At 41.4% G+C, this 15985-nt stretch overlaps 1 protein-coding gene across 2 annotated transcripts in view; it reads right to left on the bottom strand.

The window, feature by feature from the left end:
• Positions 1-2683: 2683 nt before the first annotated feature.
• Positions 2684-15985, bottom strand: part of LOC120032658 (carbohydrate-responsive element-binding protein) — a 41645-nt gene continuing 28343 nt past the window's right edge. The window contains exons 7-16 of one of the 2 annotated variants that reach the window (XM_038978860.1): positions 11581-11732; positions 10631-11321; positions 10357-10430; positions 9970-10243; positions 9742-9854; positions 7115-7234; positions 4872-4999; positions 4650-4773; positions 4158-4287; positions 2684-3946 (exon numbers count right to left, since the gene is read on the bottom strand). In XM_038978860.1, coding sequence (XP_038834788.1) covers positions 3801-3946; positions 4158-4287; positions 4650-4773; positions 4872-4999; positions 7115-7234; positions 9742-9854; positions 9970-10243; positions 10357-10430; positions 10631-11321; positions 11581-11732 — 1952 coding nt within the window. In that variant the 3' untranslated portion in view covers positions 2684-3800. The remainder of the gene's footprint in view (positions 3947-4157; positions 4288-4649; positions 4774-4871; positions 5000-7114; positions 7235-9741; positions 9855-9969; positions 10244-10356; positions 10431-10630; positions 11322-11580; positions 11733-15985) is intronic. The other variant, XM_038978851.1, reaches the window with a different exon arrangement.

Here is a 15985-nt window from a genome sequence, read left to right as displayed (position 1 = left end):
CTTTCTAGGGACAGCTCCAGCCTGGGACAGGCCACCAAAATCGGGGATGTCTAGTGATCCTATTCTGGACACGTTAGTATGACACAGCAGAGTTCGCAAAAAAAGACCCCCCTTCAGCCTCATGGCAAAATGCGTATAATAGCAGGAAATTAGCTCAGACTCTTGAAAGTCGGGACAATCCTTGTCAGGCAGGGAGACGTTATTTTTATAGTAAAAAAAAAAGCTTAAAATGTTTCCTCTTGTTATGTTAGTCACTGTCTCAGGATGGTAAGTTGGTGGTTGAAGGTATCCCTCTAGTGGTGTGGGGGCTGTGCCTTGGCAAAGTGGGTGGGGTTATATCCTTCCTGTTTGGCCCTGTCCGGGGGTATCATCGGATGGGGCCACAGTGTCTCCTGACCCCTCCTGTCTCAGCCTCTAGTATTTATGCTGCATGAGTTTATGTGTCGGGGGGGCTAGGGTCAGTTTGTTATATCTGGAGTACTTCTCCTGCCTTATCCGGTGTCCTGTGTGAATTTAAGTATGCTCTCTCTAATTCTCTCTTTTTTTCTCTCTCTCGGAGGACCTGAGCCCTAGGACCATGCCTCAGGACGACCTGACATGATGACTCCTTGCTGTCCCCAGTCCACCTGGCCGTGCTGCTGCTCCAGTTTCAACTGTTCTGCCTGCGGCTATGGAACCCTGACCTGTTCACCGGACGTGCTACCTGTCCCAGACCTGCTGTTTTCAACTCTCTAGAGACCGCAGGAGCGGTAGAGATACTCTTAATGATCAGCTATGAAAAGCCAACTGACATTTACTCCTGAGGTGCTGCACCCTCAACAACTACTGTGATTATTATTATTTGACCATGCTGTTCATTTATGAACATTTGAACATCTTGGCCATGTTCTGTTATAATCTCCACCCGGCACAGCCAGAAGAGGACTGGCCACCCCTCATAGCCTGGTTCCTCTCTAGGTTTCTTCCTAGGTTTTGGCCTTTCTAGGGAGTTTTTCCTAGCCACCGTGCTTCTACACCTGCATTGCTTGCTGTTTGGGGTTTTAGGCTGGGTTTCTGTACAGCACTTTGAGATATCAGCTGATGTACGAAGGGCTATATAAATAAATCTGATTTGATTTGGACTGACAGTCAATCAATTAGTCCATGTCAGCTAACATTTTATAGATTGCTAGGTAAGTTAGTCTAGCCAGCTACCTAAACCTTGTAGTATTCATGGCCGAATTACTGACTAGGCACCCAAGTCACTCTCACTCAATTAGTTTAAAAAATATTTTCTCTCTGCCCTATGGAAAAATGTGTAGATTTGCAGAAAATCTGCTTTAAAACTGCAACATTTTCTCCACGCACCATGGCAAAATGTGTAGAATTGCAGGACATTAACTTTAAAGCTTCACATGTTTCTCTCCGTGACCATGAGGGGAGCCACTAAAATGTTTTGCCTGCGAGGTTGGGGGGGAGCAACCAGATCTAGCTTAGGGCCCCCAAAACACTAGACATATTCAAATTATTAGCCTTATGAACATAGACACTTGGTTGCAGTTTCTATGTTACAATAATAAAAATGTAATACATCTTTAATATTGTTAATCCGAATGTGTTAGGTGTCAAGTTATATGGCTACAATTTGATTGTTTTAAGTGGAAATGTATGATTACTTTCAAAAAAGCTATTGTTTAAAGACTCAAAAAGCTATTGTTTACCTTTTATTTTTCTAAATAAATAGTCTATTTGTTCGGCCTGAGGTCTACCACTCAGATTATATTTTGGCCCACCAATACCAAAACTTAGAGCACCCCTGATTTAGACAAACCCTCAATGTTGCAAATGCTAGAATACAAGCATGGGGAAATAATGTCTTGCCGCTTTTTTTCCAGGGGAGATGAAGTTTATGAATGGCCTGGCTGGGCTTTGGCACAATTTAAATGGAGCTGTGAACCGGCATTACCCGGGGATTGTGTTGAATAACTCCCTGCTATCAACCAATCAGCATCCAAGATCCAAATAACCAGTTTAGATGGCTGGCTAGATTACCTTAGCCTGCAATCTAAAAATGTTTAGCTGACATGGGCTAATTGAGTGACTGTCAGTGACTGACATAACAAGTGGAAAACTGCTGATGCACAATACAATTTTGATATTGCACCTTGTGTATTATACTTTTATAACTCTTAACAGTAAGTTCAGACCTCGACTGAGTTCCTAAACTCAGTCTAGGGGGGCCCTGTGCGTAGTCTACGTATAGGAAGAGGCGGCTTTCCTTCGACCAAACATTTTAAATATACAGGTATCACATTGGCCTACAGGTAGGACATGCACAGAACACACCACAGATACTCTGATTGAAGGAGCAATCTGCAGTTGCTACATCCATTTTTTTTACTTATAAATTCATAATATGTACCATTTGATTCTTGAAGAAAATAACTTAGAAATGCCTCATTAGCTTAATTCAACTGTCATAGCCCATGATAACCCAAAATATTAGCTTGTATTATTCCAATGTTTGTAAACAATGTTCATTTAAACAAATAATTTATAGCCTCAAAACATGGTTAAAACTTGAATTTTAAAATGGATGGTCAGTCCTTGCATCCATAGCTCTGTCTATGAATTTGAGAGTGGTAACATTTCTCCAGGCCCATCCCTCAGCTTTTTACCAAAAACAGAGGCGGTGTGTCTGCCTTGTTATTGTTTCAACTGTAGATTTACCCTTTAATGTGTTTACATCATATTGAATCCTATATAAAGAAATGTAATAGGATCTGTGTGGTTTACATGTTTGAAAGAGCTGAAAATCCAGGTGTTTTAATCGGTTTATGCATAGATTATGACCTTACTCCAATAAACATAATCAGAGTAAGGCGTTAAAATGACTAATGCCAAACTCAGAGTATTGCCATTATCAGATTAATATCGAAATATTAGCGTGCCTGTAGGAAACATATGGCTCATCTATTTGCCTTCAAGACAGAGTTTTATTAAGCAGGGGATAGTGTGTTGTTGGATATGACCATACTTCCAATATACAATACAATCATAACCTGAGATAGACAATTAGCACAGAGTAGTTAAATACCTTTGGCAGCTGTGTTACCATATGTCATTTCAAAATGATATAACTACAGGATATAATTAGTCACATAATTAATTCACAGATATAGTAGCCTATGTGGATTGAAAAGCACCCCCGTTCAATTTCTCTTCCCTCATTTGAATTTTTTATTGGGACAACAGAACACAAAAATGGTCACTTCAAAATTATTTCAGCGCTATAAAATCACCCCTAAAAGTGCATTATATGAAGTCACCTTATATAAAGGTTATAGCTAAGAATATAACTAAGATTATAGTTTTTGGAATGTTTTGTGCTCGTTCGAGTACATTGGTTCATCAGGAAATGGTGAGGTGGTGGGTGTTGGTCTGGGATTAAGTATCAAGTTCCTCCTTGCTGAACCTCCAGTCCTCCTTATATACATGATCCCTTTTGTAAAGGATAGAAATGTTCTGGTCCCTCCAAGAATCATATAGTTATTTTGAAAGCTTGAAAGTGCTTGAAAGTGGGTTCAGCTCTGTGATCCTTTGGCACCGTTTGGTTTTCCATCTACGGTATTCAAAATGTTTAATAGGGTCACTGGGCTTTTGTGTTACAGGGTATTATAATGTTCCATAGGGTCACATAGGCTGTGTGTTTTCCCTGTCAATGGGCCACGTGGAGGGGGAGTGGTCCTGGGGATGGGTAGGGTGGGGGAGGCCCTGGGTGGCAACCTGGGTGGCTTGCTTGGGGAGCAGGCTACGGTCTCTCAGTGGTCCTGGGGTTGGCCAGGGAGGTGAGGGTGGGGGAGGCCCTTAGCCTGGGTGACCGCCTGGGTGGCCTGCTCTGGCACCAGGCTGGGGTCTGTCAGGATGGCCGTGGAGGTGCTCAGGAGACGGAGTGAACTAAGGACCACTGAGGAGAGGATCAGGTAAGAGGGAGATGAGGAGCGAGAGAAAGAGAAAAATGAGACAGACACACAGACAGACACACAGAGTAACACTTGATGACTATCTGACAGAAGACAGATAAACACACAGACAGATAGACAAAAATTTGATGACTAACAGACAGACAGACCAGAAGACGAACTGATAGTCATTGAAGCTGGTGATGTTGAACTCACTGGGTCTGAGGGCAGGCAGAGAGCAGTGCTGGTCCAGCCAGGACAGAGTGGTGCGACAAAGATCCTCAACACTGGCTGTGGACACCATCCCGTTATAGGACTCAAACAAGGGCTCTATGATAATGCTGAACTGAGCCCGTGTTTAGGAAAGCACCTAATTCATGTATTATTATGACACACATGACACTATTTACAATATGATACAAAATATACATATCCATACTTCTGATTGGCTGTTCATATGTGAGCTACTAGTCAAACCAGACCATTTGTTTCACTTTTTCCAAATACTGTAGGCATGGTTGACTGATCTTGTCTGGTGCAATGTAAACAATGGAGTCATCTATGAGTCATCTATTAAAAAAAAGACCATCTGGCACTCCAGAAAAAGTACATTGTTTGAAAGAAAACAAATACTATTTGAACCCAGGTCTGGATCTAACACTGAATCTATGCTTCTCCTAATTGTGCGATCACTGAGTTTAAAGATACGATCCAAAACTTCCAGTTCTGTAGTGTCTGTGCCCGGACGTACTCTCTGAACTTCTCCCTCATGTGGTCGAAGCGTTGACGGGTAATGGGCACACCAGTGGCAGGCAGCTGCTGCTGGCATACACTGCATCGGGCGAGAAGTGGTATGAGCATATACACACACACACGCGCACACACACACACACAGATTATGTTTAATGTGTTTCAAGATGGTGGCCTTACTTGATGGCAGAGTTGAGGAGCAGAATTTCGTCCCTGAGTCTCTGAGCCTCCTCATGTAGCTGAGATCTCTCCTGCTGCATCTTACTGATGTACTCGACTGTCTTATGTAGCGTTGTGGCCTTGCTGATCTGGGACATGGGACAGAGCACAGAGACAATAATGTAGATACATAATGCTCCATGTTTTTACTTGTTCTATTTCTACGGAACAAAGGGGTTACTGCTGAGCAACACCACACGGAATCTCATGCTGTGCGTTTGGAATAGTGGGAGGACATGACTACTAAAACCATTCTGTGTTACTGTAACTGAGATGATTGGTGTTGATAACAGTTCCTAAATACCGCTCATTGCAGCTTCCCATCCTCTGCACCACTATGCCTTGTGTTGTGCAGTAGGCATTTCCATGTAAAAACCTGCATGAGCACTAACATATGAAGTTCATAGTAGCACATAAAAGTTGGTGTAAAATGAATGATAAGAGTCTATGTATTTGAGAAATGAAGGCATTGATTTCTGGTCAAACAGTTGGAAAAGGGGTCTTAGAAAACACCTAGCAGCAATAGTCTTAAAAAGTATTAAAAATACATCAAAACACAATGCTGAAGTAAAGAGCCCTACCAACTAAAATCAACATTTATAGTTAGTTGTGCAGAAATGATTTGTCTTCTGTGACCAAAAACCCGCATATCTTTAAGATATTTTCTAATTTCTCTCCCTCGTGAGGAGGGAGGATAATGACAATTCACGGAAGTAACAAGTAAAGGTAGACCGACCAATTAGCTATAGTGTTTTTACTGATAGCAATTTGGTTTGTGATTTATTAAGTGATTAAAATGCATCATTCTGCTACCAGATCAGTAACAGAATAACCCAAAAATCAGGAACAGAATGACTGCAACTGAATTGCCTATGGGAATTCATAGTAGTTACAAACCACAGTTGGGTCACCTGCTACTGTCCTCCCTTCCACTCTTTTCTTTCTCTTTCTGTAACATGGTAGTTAAAGCAAGAGTGTGAAAACAGTCTGAAGAACCCTTCCCTCTCTCTCCCAGTCTCTCTTCTCTCTCTCTCCAGTTAATGTCACCTCTCCCGGCTCTCACTGACAACTACCCATGAGCCCACTCTCTTTCCATTTACTGTAACCAGCCTTCTCAACCACTGTGCATCGACCAACACCGGACGTTGAAAAGTAGTTGAAATTTGATCAGTCCAAATCTGAACCAATCATAGACGTCTGTTTCACAAGTTTGGACAGCACAGCACTGTACAGTACAGTAAAGGAAAGTAGAGTATAGGTCAGTACAATATAGTACAGTACTGTACTGTACAGTAGAGTTTAGTACAGTACAGCACATTAGAGTAGAGTACAGTATAATCTACTGTACTGTACTGTACTTTACTGTACTGTACTTAACCAGAATATATTTTTTCAAACTCAAGTTGTCATGTCATAGCTGACACCCCATTCTTTTTTTCTTTTCTTTTTTTCTTTTTTTTTTTTTCTGGGGGGGTGGATCAGCTTAATATTGCGGAAAGAATGTTGCTTCCAATGTAATTGTCTGCATCATTTCCAATCCCCCATATTTTTTTGGGTAAATATATATATCCATTCACGTATGCATACATATACACATATATACATACACATACCTACATAGACATACATACTTTTTTTAAAGAGTATACCTTTATTATTATTCCCCGCAAACCCTACCACCGATCCCCCAATTGGAGTAAACTGATAAACATTTCTGTTTTTACCTTCAATTTATACATCTTATACACATTTTACAGACACAGTCTACTTTATAATAGTTCTCTCTTGTTTGTTCTTAGTCCTTCCTCTATTTCTGTTGTCCATCCAGTTTGATTTCCACTTGTAACTGTGCTATTTCACAATAGCTCCGCACCTATACACATTTCACAGATCCCGTATGCCCTACATTGTTTATCTTGTTATTAGTCTCATTGACACCCCATTCTTTCTGCAGACATCTCTTAATCTTAATTCGGAGTAGATATTTAACTGAGTTGTTGGAAAACGTGGTCACATAAAAAAAACTGAGGGTCATTCTGTTGCACTTTACATTTATTTTTGTAAAATTTCCTGTGGAAATTGTTAAAAGTAGTCCTGGTGGATAGAAGAGTATGGTTTGTTTAACTCTGCAATCAAAGATTTTTGTTTGGCATACTTTTTAATGTGAAAAACCAGAGTCTTGAATATCTTACTGCAGTACCTACCTTTATACTTGGCTGAGAGCTTAGTGTGGTGACGAGACTGTGTAGAGTATCAAAGCCTAGCTTGATGTTGAAACGTCTCTTCTGCTCAGCAGAGATGTGAGTTATCCTCCTGGTCTCTGTCTGCAACAAACACACCCCTCATAAATCAGGAACTGTATGCTTATAAATTGAGATTGTCAACATCTATCTATCGACGGTCTCCTCAACACAGACACTATTCATTTCTCTAACACTGGTGGAGTGCAATGAAGAATGGCGCCGGAGGGGATGGCTGCCGTTTTACGGGCTCCTAACCAACTGTGATATTTTGTGTGTTTCTTTGCATTGTTTGTAACTTATTTTGTACGTAGTGTAGCTGCTACCGTCTCTTATGACAGAAAATAGCTACTGGATATCAGAACAGCGATTACTCACCTCGAACTGGACAAAGATTTTTTCTTTAATGAGTCTGACCTGAAGGATATTCTGCATCTCCAAGACCAGGCCCAAATCCACATAATTTGCATGAAGAAAATACGGAAATACAGGGGGCGGAGGTAGCAGTGCCTTGTGAGAATTTGTCGGTGAGTGGGTAACCCGCCTCTACCATCCTTTCTACTGACCAACGTGCAATCACTTGAAAATAAACTGGATAATCTCCGCTCAAGACTATCCTACCAACGGGACATTAAAAACTGTAATATCTTATGTTTCAACGAGTCGTGGCTGAATGACGACACAGATAATATACAGTTGGCTGGGTTTTCCATGCATCGGCAGGACAGAACAGCTGGTAAGACAAGGGGTGGTGGAGTGTGTCTATTTATCAATAACAGCTGGTGCGTGATGTCTAATATTAAGGAGGTCTTGAGGTATTGCTCGCCTGAGGTAGAGTGCCTCATGATAAACTGTAGACCACACCATCTACCAAGAGGGCTTTCATCTATATTTTTCGTAGCCATCTATTTACCACCACAAACCGATGCTGGCACTAAGACCACACTCAACGAGCTGTATAAGGCCATAAGCGAACAAGAACATGCTCATCCAGAAGCGGTGCTCCTAGTGGCCGGGGACTTTAATGCAGGCAAACTTAAATCCATTTTACCTCATTTCTAGGTAAAACGTGCAACCAGAGGGGAAAAAAATCTAGACCACCTTTACTCCACACAGAGACGCATCCAAAGCTCTCCCTCGCCCTCCATTTGGCAAATCTGACCATAATTCTATCCTCCTGACTCCTGCTTACAAGCGAAAACTAAACCAGGAAGTACCAGTGACTCGCTCAATACAGAAGTGATCAGATGACTCGGATGCTATGCTAGCACAGACTTATTTTTTTACCTTTATTTAACTAGGCAAGTCAGTTAAGAACAAATGTTATTTTCAAAGACGGCCTAGGAACAGTGGGTTAACTGCCTTGTTCAGGGGTAGAACAACAGAATTTTACCTTGTCAGCTCGGGGATTCGATCTTGCAACCTTCCGGTTACTAGTCCAACACTCTAACCACCAGGCTACCTGCCGCCCCATGCATTAAGGAGTACACCACCTCTGTCACCAGCCTCATCAATAAGTGCATCGACGACGCACCCCCAGTGACCGTACATACATATCCCAACCATGGATTACAGGCAACATCCGCACCGAGCTAAAGGCTAGAGCTGCTGCTTTCAAGAAGTGGGACACTAAGAAACACTGAAGCATTCATGAGAGCACCAGCTGTTCCGGACGACTGTGTGATCACGCTCTCCGTAGCCGATGTGTGCAAGACCTTTAAACAGGTCAACATTCACAAGGCTGCGGGGCCATTCGGATTACCAGGAGCATGTGCGGACTAACTGGCAAGTGTCTTCACGGACATTTTCAACCTCTCCCTGGCCGAGTCTGTAATAGCTACATGTTTCAAGCAGACCACCATAACCTGCCTAAATGACTACCACCCCATAGCACTCACGTCGGTAGCCATGAAGTCCTTTGAAAGGCTCGGCATCAGACCGTAAGGCACTACAGAGGGTGGTGCGTATGGCCCAGTACATCGCCAAGCTTCCTGCCATCCAGGACCTATATACTAGGCTGTGTCAGAGGAAGGCCCAAAGAAATCCCAAAATCCCCAATCCCCAAGTCTTATCCCCAAGCCATAAGACTGCTGAACAATTAATCAAATGGCCACCCGGACTATTCACATTGACATCGCTGTTTATTATCTATGCATAGTCACTTTACCCCTACCTACATGTACAAATTACCTTAACTAACCTGTACCCCAGCACATTGACTCAGTACTGGTACCCCCTGTATATAGCCCCGTTATTGTTATTTTATTGTATTACTTTTTATTTTATTTTTTACTTTAGTTTATTTAGTAAATATTTCTTGAACTGCACTGTGGGTTAAGGGTTTGTAAGTAAGCATTTCACGGTAAGGTCTACCTGTTAAATTTGGTGAATGTTACAAATAAAATTTGATTTGATTTGATTGGGGGAAAAACACATAAGTCGTCTGATAACCAGACCTTGAGTTCAATTTAGGAAAGACATACTAGCAACAGTATTTTGTTTATTCATCATTGTCTTTCTATCAGACAGTAGTTTTAGGTATTCCATAGGATGTATGTTGAGTAATGAATGGTCAAGTTGTTTTTGCTTACCTTGTTTGACTCCATTTTGGAATGTCCAGGTAAGGAGTGCGGAGACTCAGTGTTGGATGCCCTCTCTAGAAAGTTGGTTGGGGACATCTGCCCTGAGTGTCCCGAGAAGCTCACTAAAAACAAACAAACAAACAAACAAACAAACAAAGAGGAATGGCTTTCTTTGCTTTACAACCACACATGACATGTTAAACATTTTTACATTAAATTATGTTCGTCCTTAATTACCTGTTAAACTAGTTCTCTCAGAACCATAGATCTGTACAGGGGAGAGTTTTTCTGTCTTGGGGATGAGGAGAGGTATGTTGGGGTGTGTTGAGCCCTGGGTGAGGAGAGCAGAGACGGCAGATCCCTGGGAGGTACTAGCGTATAGACCGGCGTGGCTGTGGGTGGACGTCTGGCAGTGAATTGGTGTAAGAAGTGGGATCCCTGAGGGCCAGGGAGACCCAGGCTGCAGCTGAGATCCAGACACTCCTCCGATGCGCATGCTGCTGCTCGAATGCTGAACCAAACACATTATCTGATTAAAAGTGCAACTGTAATCTGCAGTAAAGGTTTGAATTATGTCTTTGAAACTCACACCTGTGTTAACTAAAGAAACTATATTGGCCTTACTGGAGAGTTGGGAGAGGTTGACCTGTGCCCTTTGGTTGCTACTAAAGTTGCATCGAATCCCAGCGTTGGTTTGCCTAAAAACAAGATGGTCAAAAGTGAACTGTGCGGAGGTAAAACAAGCGTACAATGGTTTTGGTTAATGTTTCTGTAAGACAGTGATAGTGGATAACGGTGAATACAAGACCAAGAGTGTTGGAACGGCATGTGCATCAGTGTATCACTGCGGTATGAAAGTATGACGAAGGAAAAAAAATAAGTGAATGGATATGCTCACGTTCTTGCGTGCTGGAGGACAGTAGTTTTGCCAGGAAGCTGGTCTGGGGGGGAGCCGTCTGAGGGGTGGACAGACGGGACCCCATCTGCACCCCCACTGCTGTCTTCTGCTTGTGCTTCCCCCGTCTACCACCCGCCACACCCGGCTGCTGTGGAGCTGAGAAGCAGTGAGGAGGTACACTGAGAGAGGGGAGGGCCGGGGCCGAGACCACGGACGAGTACCCCTGAGAGAGGCAGGATGTTGGCGAGTACATGTCTCCCGTGGTGGAGTACCCGTGATGACCCTGGGGATCCGATCCCAGAATACTGCCACCCATAGTGGATCCCGTGTGGGTGATGACGGTAGAGGTCACTGAGCTGGCAGTGGTGGCGTGGTAACCGTACTTGTGACAGGGAGGCGGATACAAAAAGGTTCCGTCTCCTGGGGAGACGGGCTGCTGTTGTATGTTGGTGGTTGCGATGGAGACGGCGGCGCCGGAGTAAGTCTGGTGTCCATAGGAGGGCATGGTCCCTGATACCATGCTGGGAGTATGGTACTCGCTGTGGTAATCCTGTTGTTGGTGACCTTTGAACTTGGGGTTGTTAGTGGGGTTGAAGGTCATTTCAGAGGTCAGGGGTTGTCTGTGATAGCCAGGGCCTGACAGAGAGTTGGATGAAGAGGGCTGAGACAGGCTGTCAGATGAGAGGTTGGACTGGAAGAGAGATTCATTGTCATTAATCATGACTAAAACATTTTGGGTACAATTTATATTATAAACTATCACTTTAACAGTAAACAGTAAAACAAACTATGCAATGAAAACGCAGGAACCCAAAACAAAGAATACATAGTGCAGGCAATATGTATCAAATTTGATGTGAATGGTTGACTTTTTCATCACTTTTCCATCCCCTAACAGTGGAAGAACAACAGTTTCCAAAAGTGTCAAGCAAAGTGCTTAGCTACTGTACCTGAGCTAGTTGAGTGTCGACGTGTAGCTGTGGAACGGTGACCACAGGGCTGGACACAGAGGGGAAAGCCCCGCTGGAGGAGCTCTCAAAGTAGCCACAGTCAGCATAAGCAGCCTGCTCCAATGACTGACCCCGGTAGCTCATAAAGATATCTAACACAGGACAGGAAAAAAGACAATCATCAACCCTATACTCTTAGAAAAAAGGGTTCCACACGGGTTCCTTGGCTGTCCTCATAGGAGAGCCCTTTTTGGTTCCAGGTAGAACCTGCATGGACAGATGGAAGGAGATGATACCCTGCCATTAGCAAGGCGTATGTCCCACCCACCTGAGGATCTGTCTTTTTCAGCCACCTATTTCCTGTGTTTGAGGGGTGCAAAATCCACGTGTCACTTAAATCTCGCTGGATTGATTGCTTTCATTTTACTCCTGCAACTCTTTCATACTCTTGCTTATGCGTGACGTTTTTTCCCCCGTTAACGTTACGACCACGGAAATGTTTGTAATGACCTGTCAAACACACCCTGGTAATGGCTGAAATGGGCTTAATGGAATACATTGTTCAACTGTTGAATCTATAAGAACGCTAAAGCTTTGTCAGCGATTAAACACACAGTCTCGACACTTACATCACAAGAAAGAGAAGAAAGATCACTTTATTTTGATGGGTGTTCATTTTTTGGTGGAATTGAAAAAAGTCATAATTTAATACAGTTGAAATGTTTACAAATTAGATAAATTGAAATGAAAGCAACTTCTTAAAACACCCAGTTTATAGTGATATTATGTCTGATATCGCAAACAATGTAGAGTATGCTTAAATAGGTGTAATCTAGAGCCAAGCGTGTTATCCTGCTATTAACACACTTGTTGAATTATGCAACAGAACGTGACAACAGTAATTAATGAGGCAGTCTAAACAGTGAAGGTAGGGTGACAGAGCAAGTGTTTGGTGGTTGCAGCCCTGTCCCACACCTTTATGTTATTGTGTTCATATATGCAAACACAGCCACCATATTTATGCAAATGAGGCACATGTAATTCAATTTATTTTAACACAAAATATACAAAAAATACCTGATACAGTAAGACAATTTATATATGAGTGCATTCTAATAAAAAAGGTGAAATTTTACAATAAAATTAATACCTGCATTCCAACCTAAATCCCTGAACTCTATTCATTATTTGTCCGTGCCAGTACATTTTTTATGTGCTATAATCATGTCAATAGCTGATGGATTATAAAAAATTCAAAAAGTTTGAAAAAGTATCTTCATCCATTGTCCAAATGTTGCATTTATTAGTTGTTTTTAAAACCTTTTAACAATTTTGATGACTGTTGCTACTGCCATCAGTTGCACTATGTCACTGACTTTGAAGGAAAGATCACACCTGAACCATGTTGATGAATCAACATACTGTCATTAAAACACATCTGCAGTCTTGGCAAGTATAATGTCTGTACTGAATAATGTACATGTAGGGGCCTAATTTTTGTGCAAATGGATAAAAAAGTGGATAAAAAAGTACGAAAAAAGTATGAAAATGTATGCACTCACTACTGTAAGTCACTCTGAATAAGAGCATCTGCTAAATGATTAAAATGTTAAATGTAAATAAATAAAGATATTTTCTATTTTAGTCAAGTCTATTATAGTCTATTCTGCGTACTTCATTCAGGATTATGTTTGCCTGTCTGTTGCTTACTCAGGAAAGGCATCTGATCCATCACATAATTCTATGGTCTTATCTGCTTGTGGCGTGATGATGACACCATAGAATCTGACTGGGTGGGCTTCCAGAGTATGTCTGCCCTTGCCAGCGGTCATGACGCATCATAAAACAACGTGCCCACTGCCAACTTGGACAGACATTGTTTCCACCTCGCAATAAATGATTTTCAAGCAGAATACGGAATACTGTTGCGGTGACCGTATTACCGCCACACGAGTCATGAAGGCAGTCAAATTTCACGTGACCGTTTAGTCATGGTAATTAGGATTCTCCAAGCTCTGATGCTGCGGATGGCCATTAGTAGCCTACCAAACTTGCTAACTGCCTGGTACTCAGCACTCTATTGTCCCTCTAATCACTCTGACATCAATGCAAATGTATCCGAAAATCTAATCAAACACTTCATGATGGCCCATGAGCTGATGTTGCGCAACATTTCAATAGGCTATGAAATTGCGTGAGAAAACAGAGTGATGGCCTCTACTAAAAAGAGGAGTCTCAGCTTTCTATAGGCTTGACCTACTATATTTATTTCTCAACTCTCCTAATATTAAGCACATTAATTATATTTACTACAGGAGTATAGCCTACCTGACTGGCATGAAAATAAACCACGGGATAAAGCGTCCTCCTTTATTTAAGTGTATAGATAAAATGTATTTTTTCCACAGCCCCTGCTTCGATACAGGTGACAATATTAGCCTATCACTTGTTAATTATATATTATCACCTGTGAATGATGCCCAGCATAAGAAACAAAGCCTTTTTTTTTTTTTTTACTTTCTCGAATCATAGTCACACACCTTATGTAGCCTAGCCCATAAGCCTATATGTTTTGATAAGGTTTGTATTACAACTAAAGTGGCCAAATAACTTCTTAAAATTAAGCACATTAATCTGCTTTAAAAGGGGTGTAGAGCCTAACTGGTATACATAAGCAGTGAGTGAGTTTCAAGTTTGAGGAAGATCATTTTCACCATAAAAATGCACCTTTATAATAAAAGCATTACATGCATAATCGCATTTGCGGTCACTTTTGATAATAGTGTTTTCCGCTAAGGAAACATTCAAGCTTATAGCCTACTACCATGTGTGCATTGCTACGCTTATAATGTTAAGAAATAGCCTAATATAGCCTTTATCAACATTTTAAGCTCAACGTTCTGATCTGTTGTATCAGCCACATTGCATAAAAACGTTTTTTTGATGCTAGTGGTGGTATTCATTTGGGATCTATCGCATCCCACAACTGTCGCAGACTATGTTTGGAATATTTATTTATCGCACAGAATTTAATAGGTTGACCTTTGTACTATGGGGGTTAGTAGATTGGCATAGCCTAGTGCTTTTGCTGTTCGTTAGGCCTACTCGTCTTGTTGGCTGACGAAAATTAAATGTAGACAGTTCAATATCATCAATATGTACCTCGGAATTGGATAAGGATGCACGCAGTTGCGTCCCCAATGTGTCTGTCTTCACTTGTAGCCTGTGAGAAAGACCTGATCACATGATGGAGCGAGCAGCACTCAGGGAGAAGGGCACACTGCCCGCAAAGGGCATAGATTTTAGGGTGTATTACGGCCATACAATGGGGATTCCGCCGTTAAATTCTAGGCATTATCAAGTGCTTGTCAAATTCTGAATGAGAGACTGATAAAGTGTGTACAGCCTACTCAAAAAACAAAGCAGAGCTCATGCCTTTCAAGCAACTTTTTTCAAATCATCATTAGAGTTGCATCATTCAGCCTTACGATGTATTAAAAATCTAAACATATAGCCCAATGTTTGTAGAACAACTAAAGTTACATTAATAACTCCAAATTAAGCATATAGGAATACCTATTTATTTTTGAACAGCTCATCACAGAATAGCCACATTCCCTCAAATCGTTTGGAGAAAATATATGAATGCCTTGGAATTCTAAGCAAATCTTAGAAGTCTGCTAAATGAACTAGTGTAAACAACAGCCATTTGGCTACACTATTATTCTGTTCTTCTGAAATAGACTACATTTTCTTCATATCATGCTTCTTTAGACCTGTCTAAAATAAATAATGGATTTATTGTGAAGTTGTAGGCTATATTACATGGATTTATTAGACTTTTTAAAATGTAGATGTTCCAAAGGTCTGCATCGTAGGCTATGTGTGGAAGCCAGGAGATGCTAAATTTGTTTATGTTAATTAACGTTCAATTACCATGAGACCGACAATTATTTGCTTGACAATCACGGGCTGACGAATTTCGTGACCGCCACAACCCTAAGTATACCCTTTCAGGACAAATACTGTAAAGTACAGCCGTCAAAGCAAATAAACACACGTGAGTACATCACTGCACCATGATACTGGCCCAAGCCCATTGTTGTCAATCACTTATTTAGTTGTTTCTATCATTTTAACCATATTCAATTCCCGCCTCTATGATAACAACATTCTGTGAATCTTTTGCACAGCAGGTACCAGGAATTTATTTCAGTGAAATCAGGAAATCGTTTTTAAGTTTAAAACAAGTTGAACGAAATAATCTCCTTCCTCAATGAATGCAATATTTTAAGGGAATACCTGTTAAGATATGAAAAAATCCCATAAAATCTCACAGTAGTAAATTTTCAGAGATAATTTACAAGAATACTTACCAATATGAACCTTAGTTCCTTAGCAATGT

The sequence above is a fragment of the Salvelinus namaycush genome, chromosome 3, assembly GCF_016432855.1.
Source record: "Salvelinus namaycush isolate Seneca chromosome 3, SaNama_1.0, whole genome shotgun sequence".
NCBI classification, from domain to species: Eukaryota; Metazoa; Chordata; class Actinopteri; order Salmoniformes; family Salmonidae; genus Salvelinus; species Salvelinus namaycush.
Note: the sequence above shows the minus strand (reverse complement) of the source record. Positions and strands in the feature narration are given on the sequence as shown.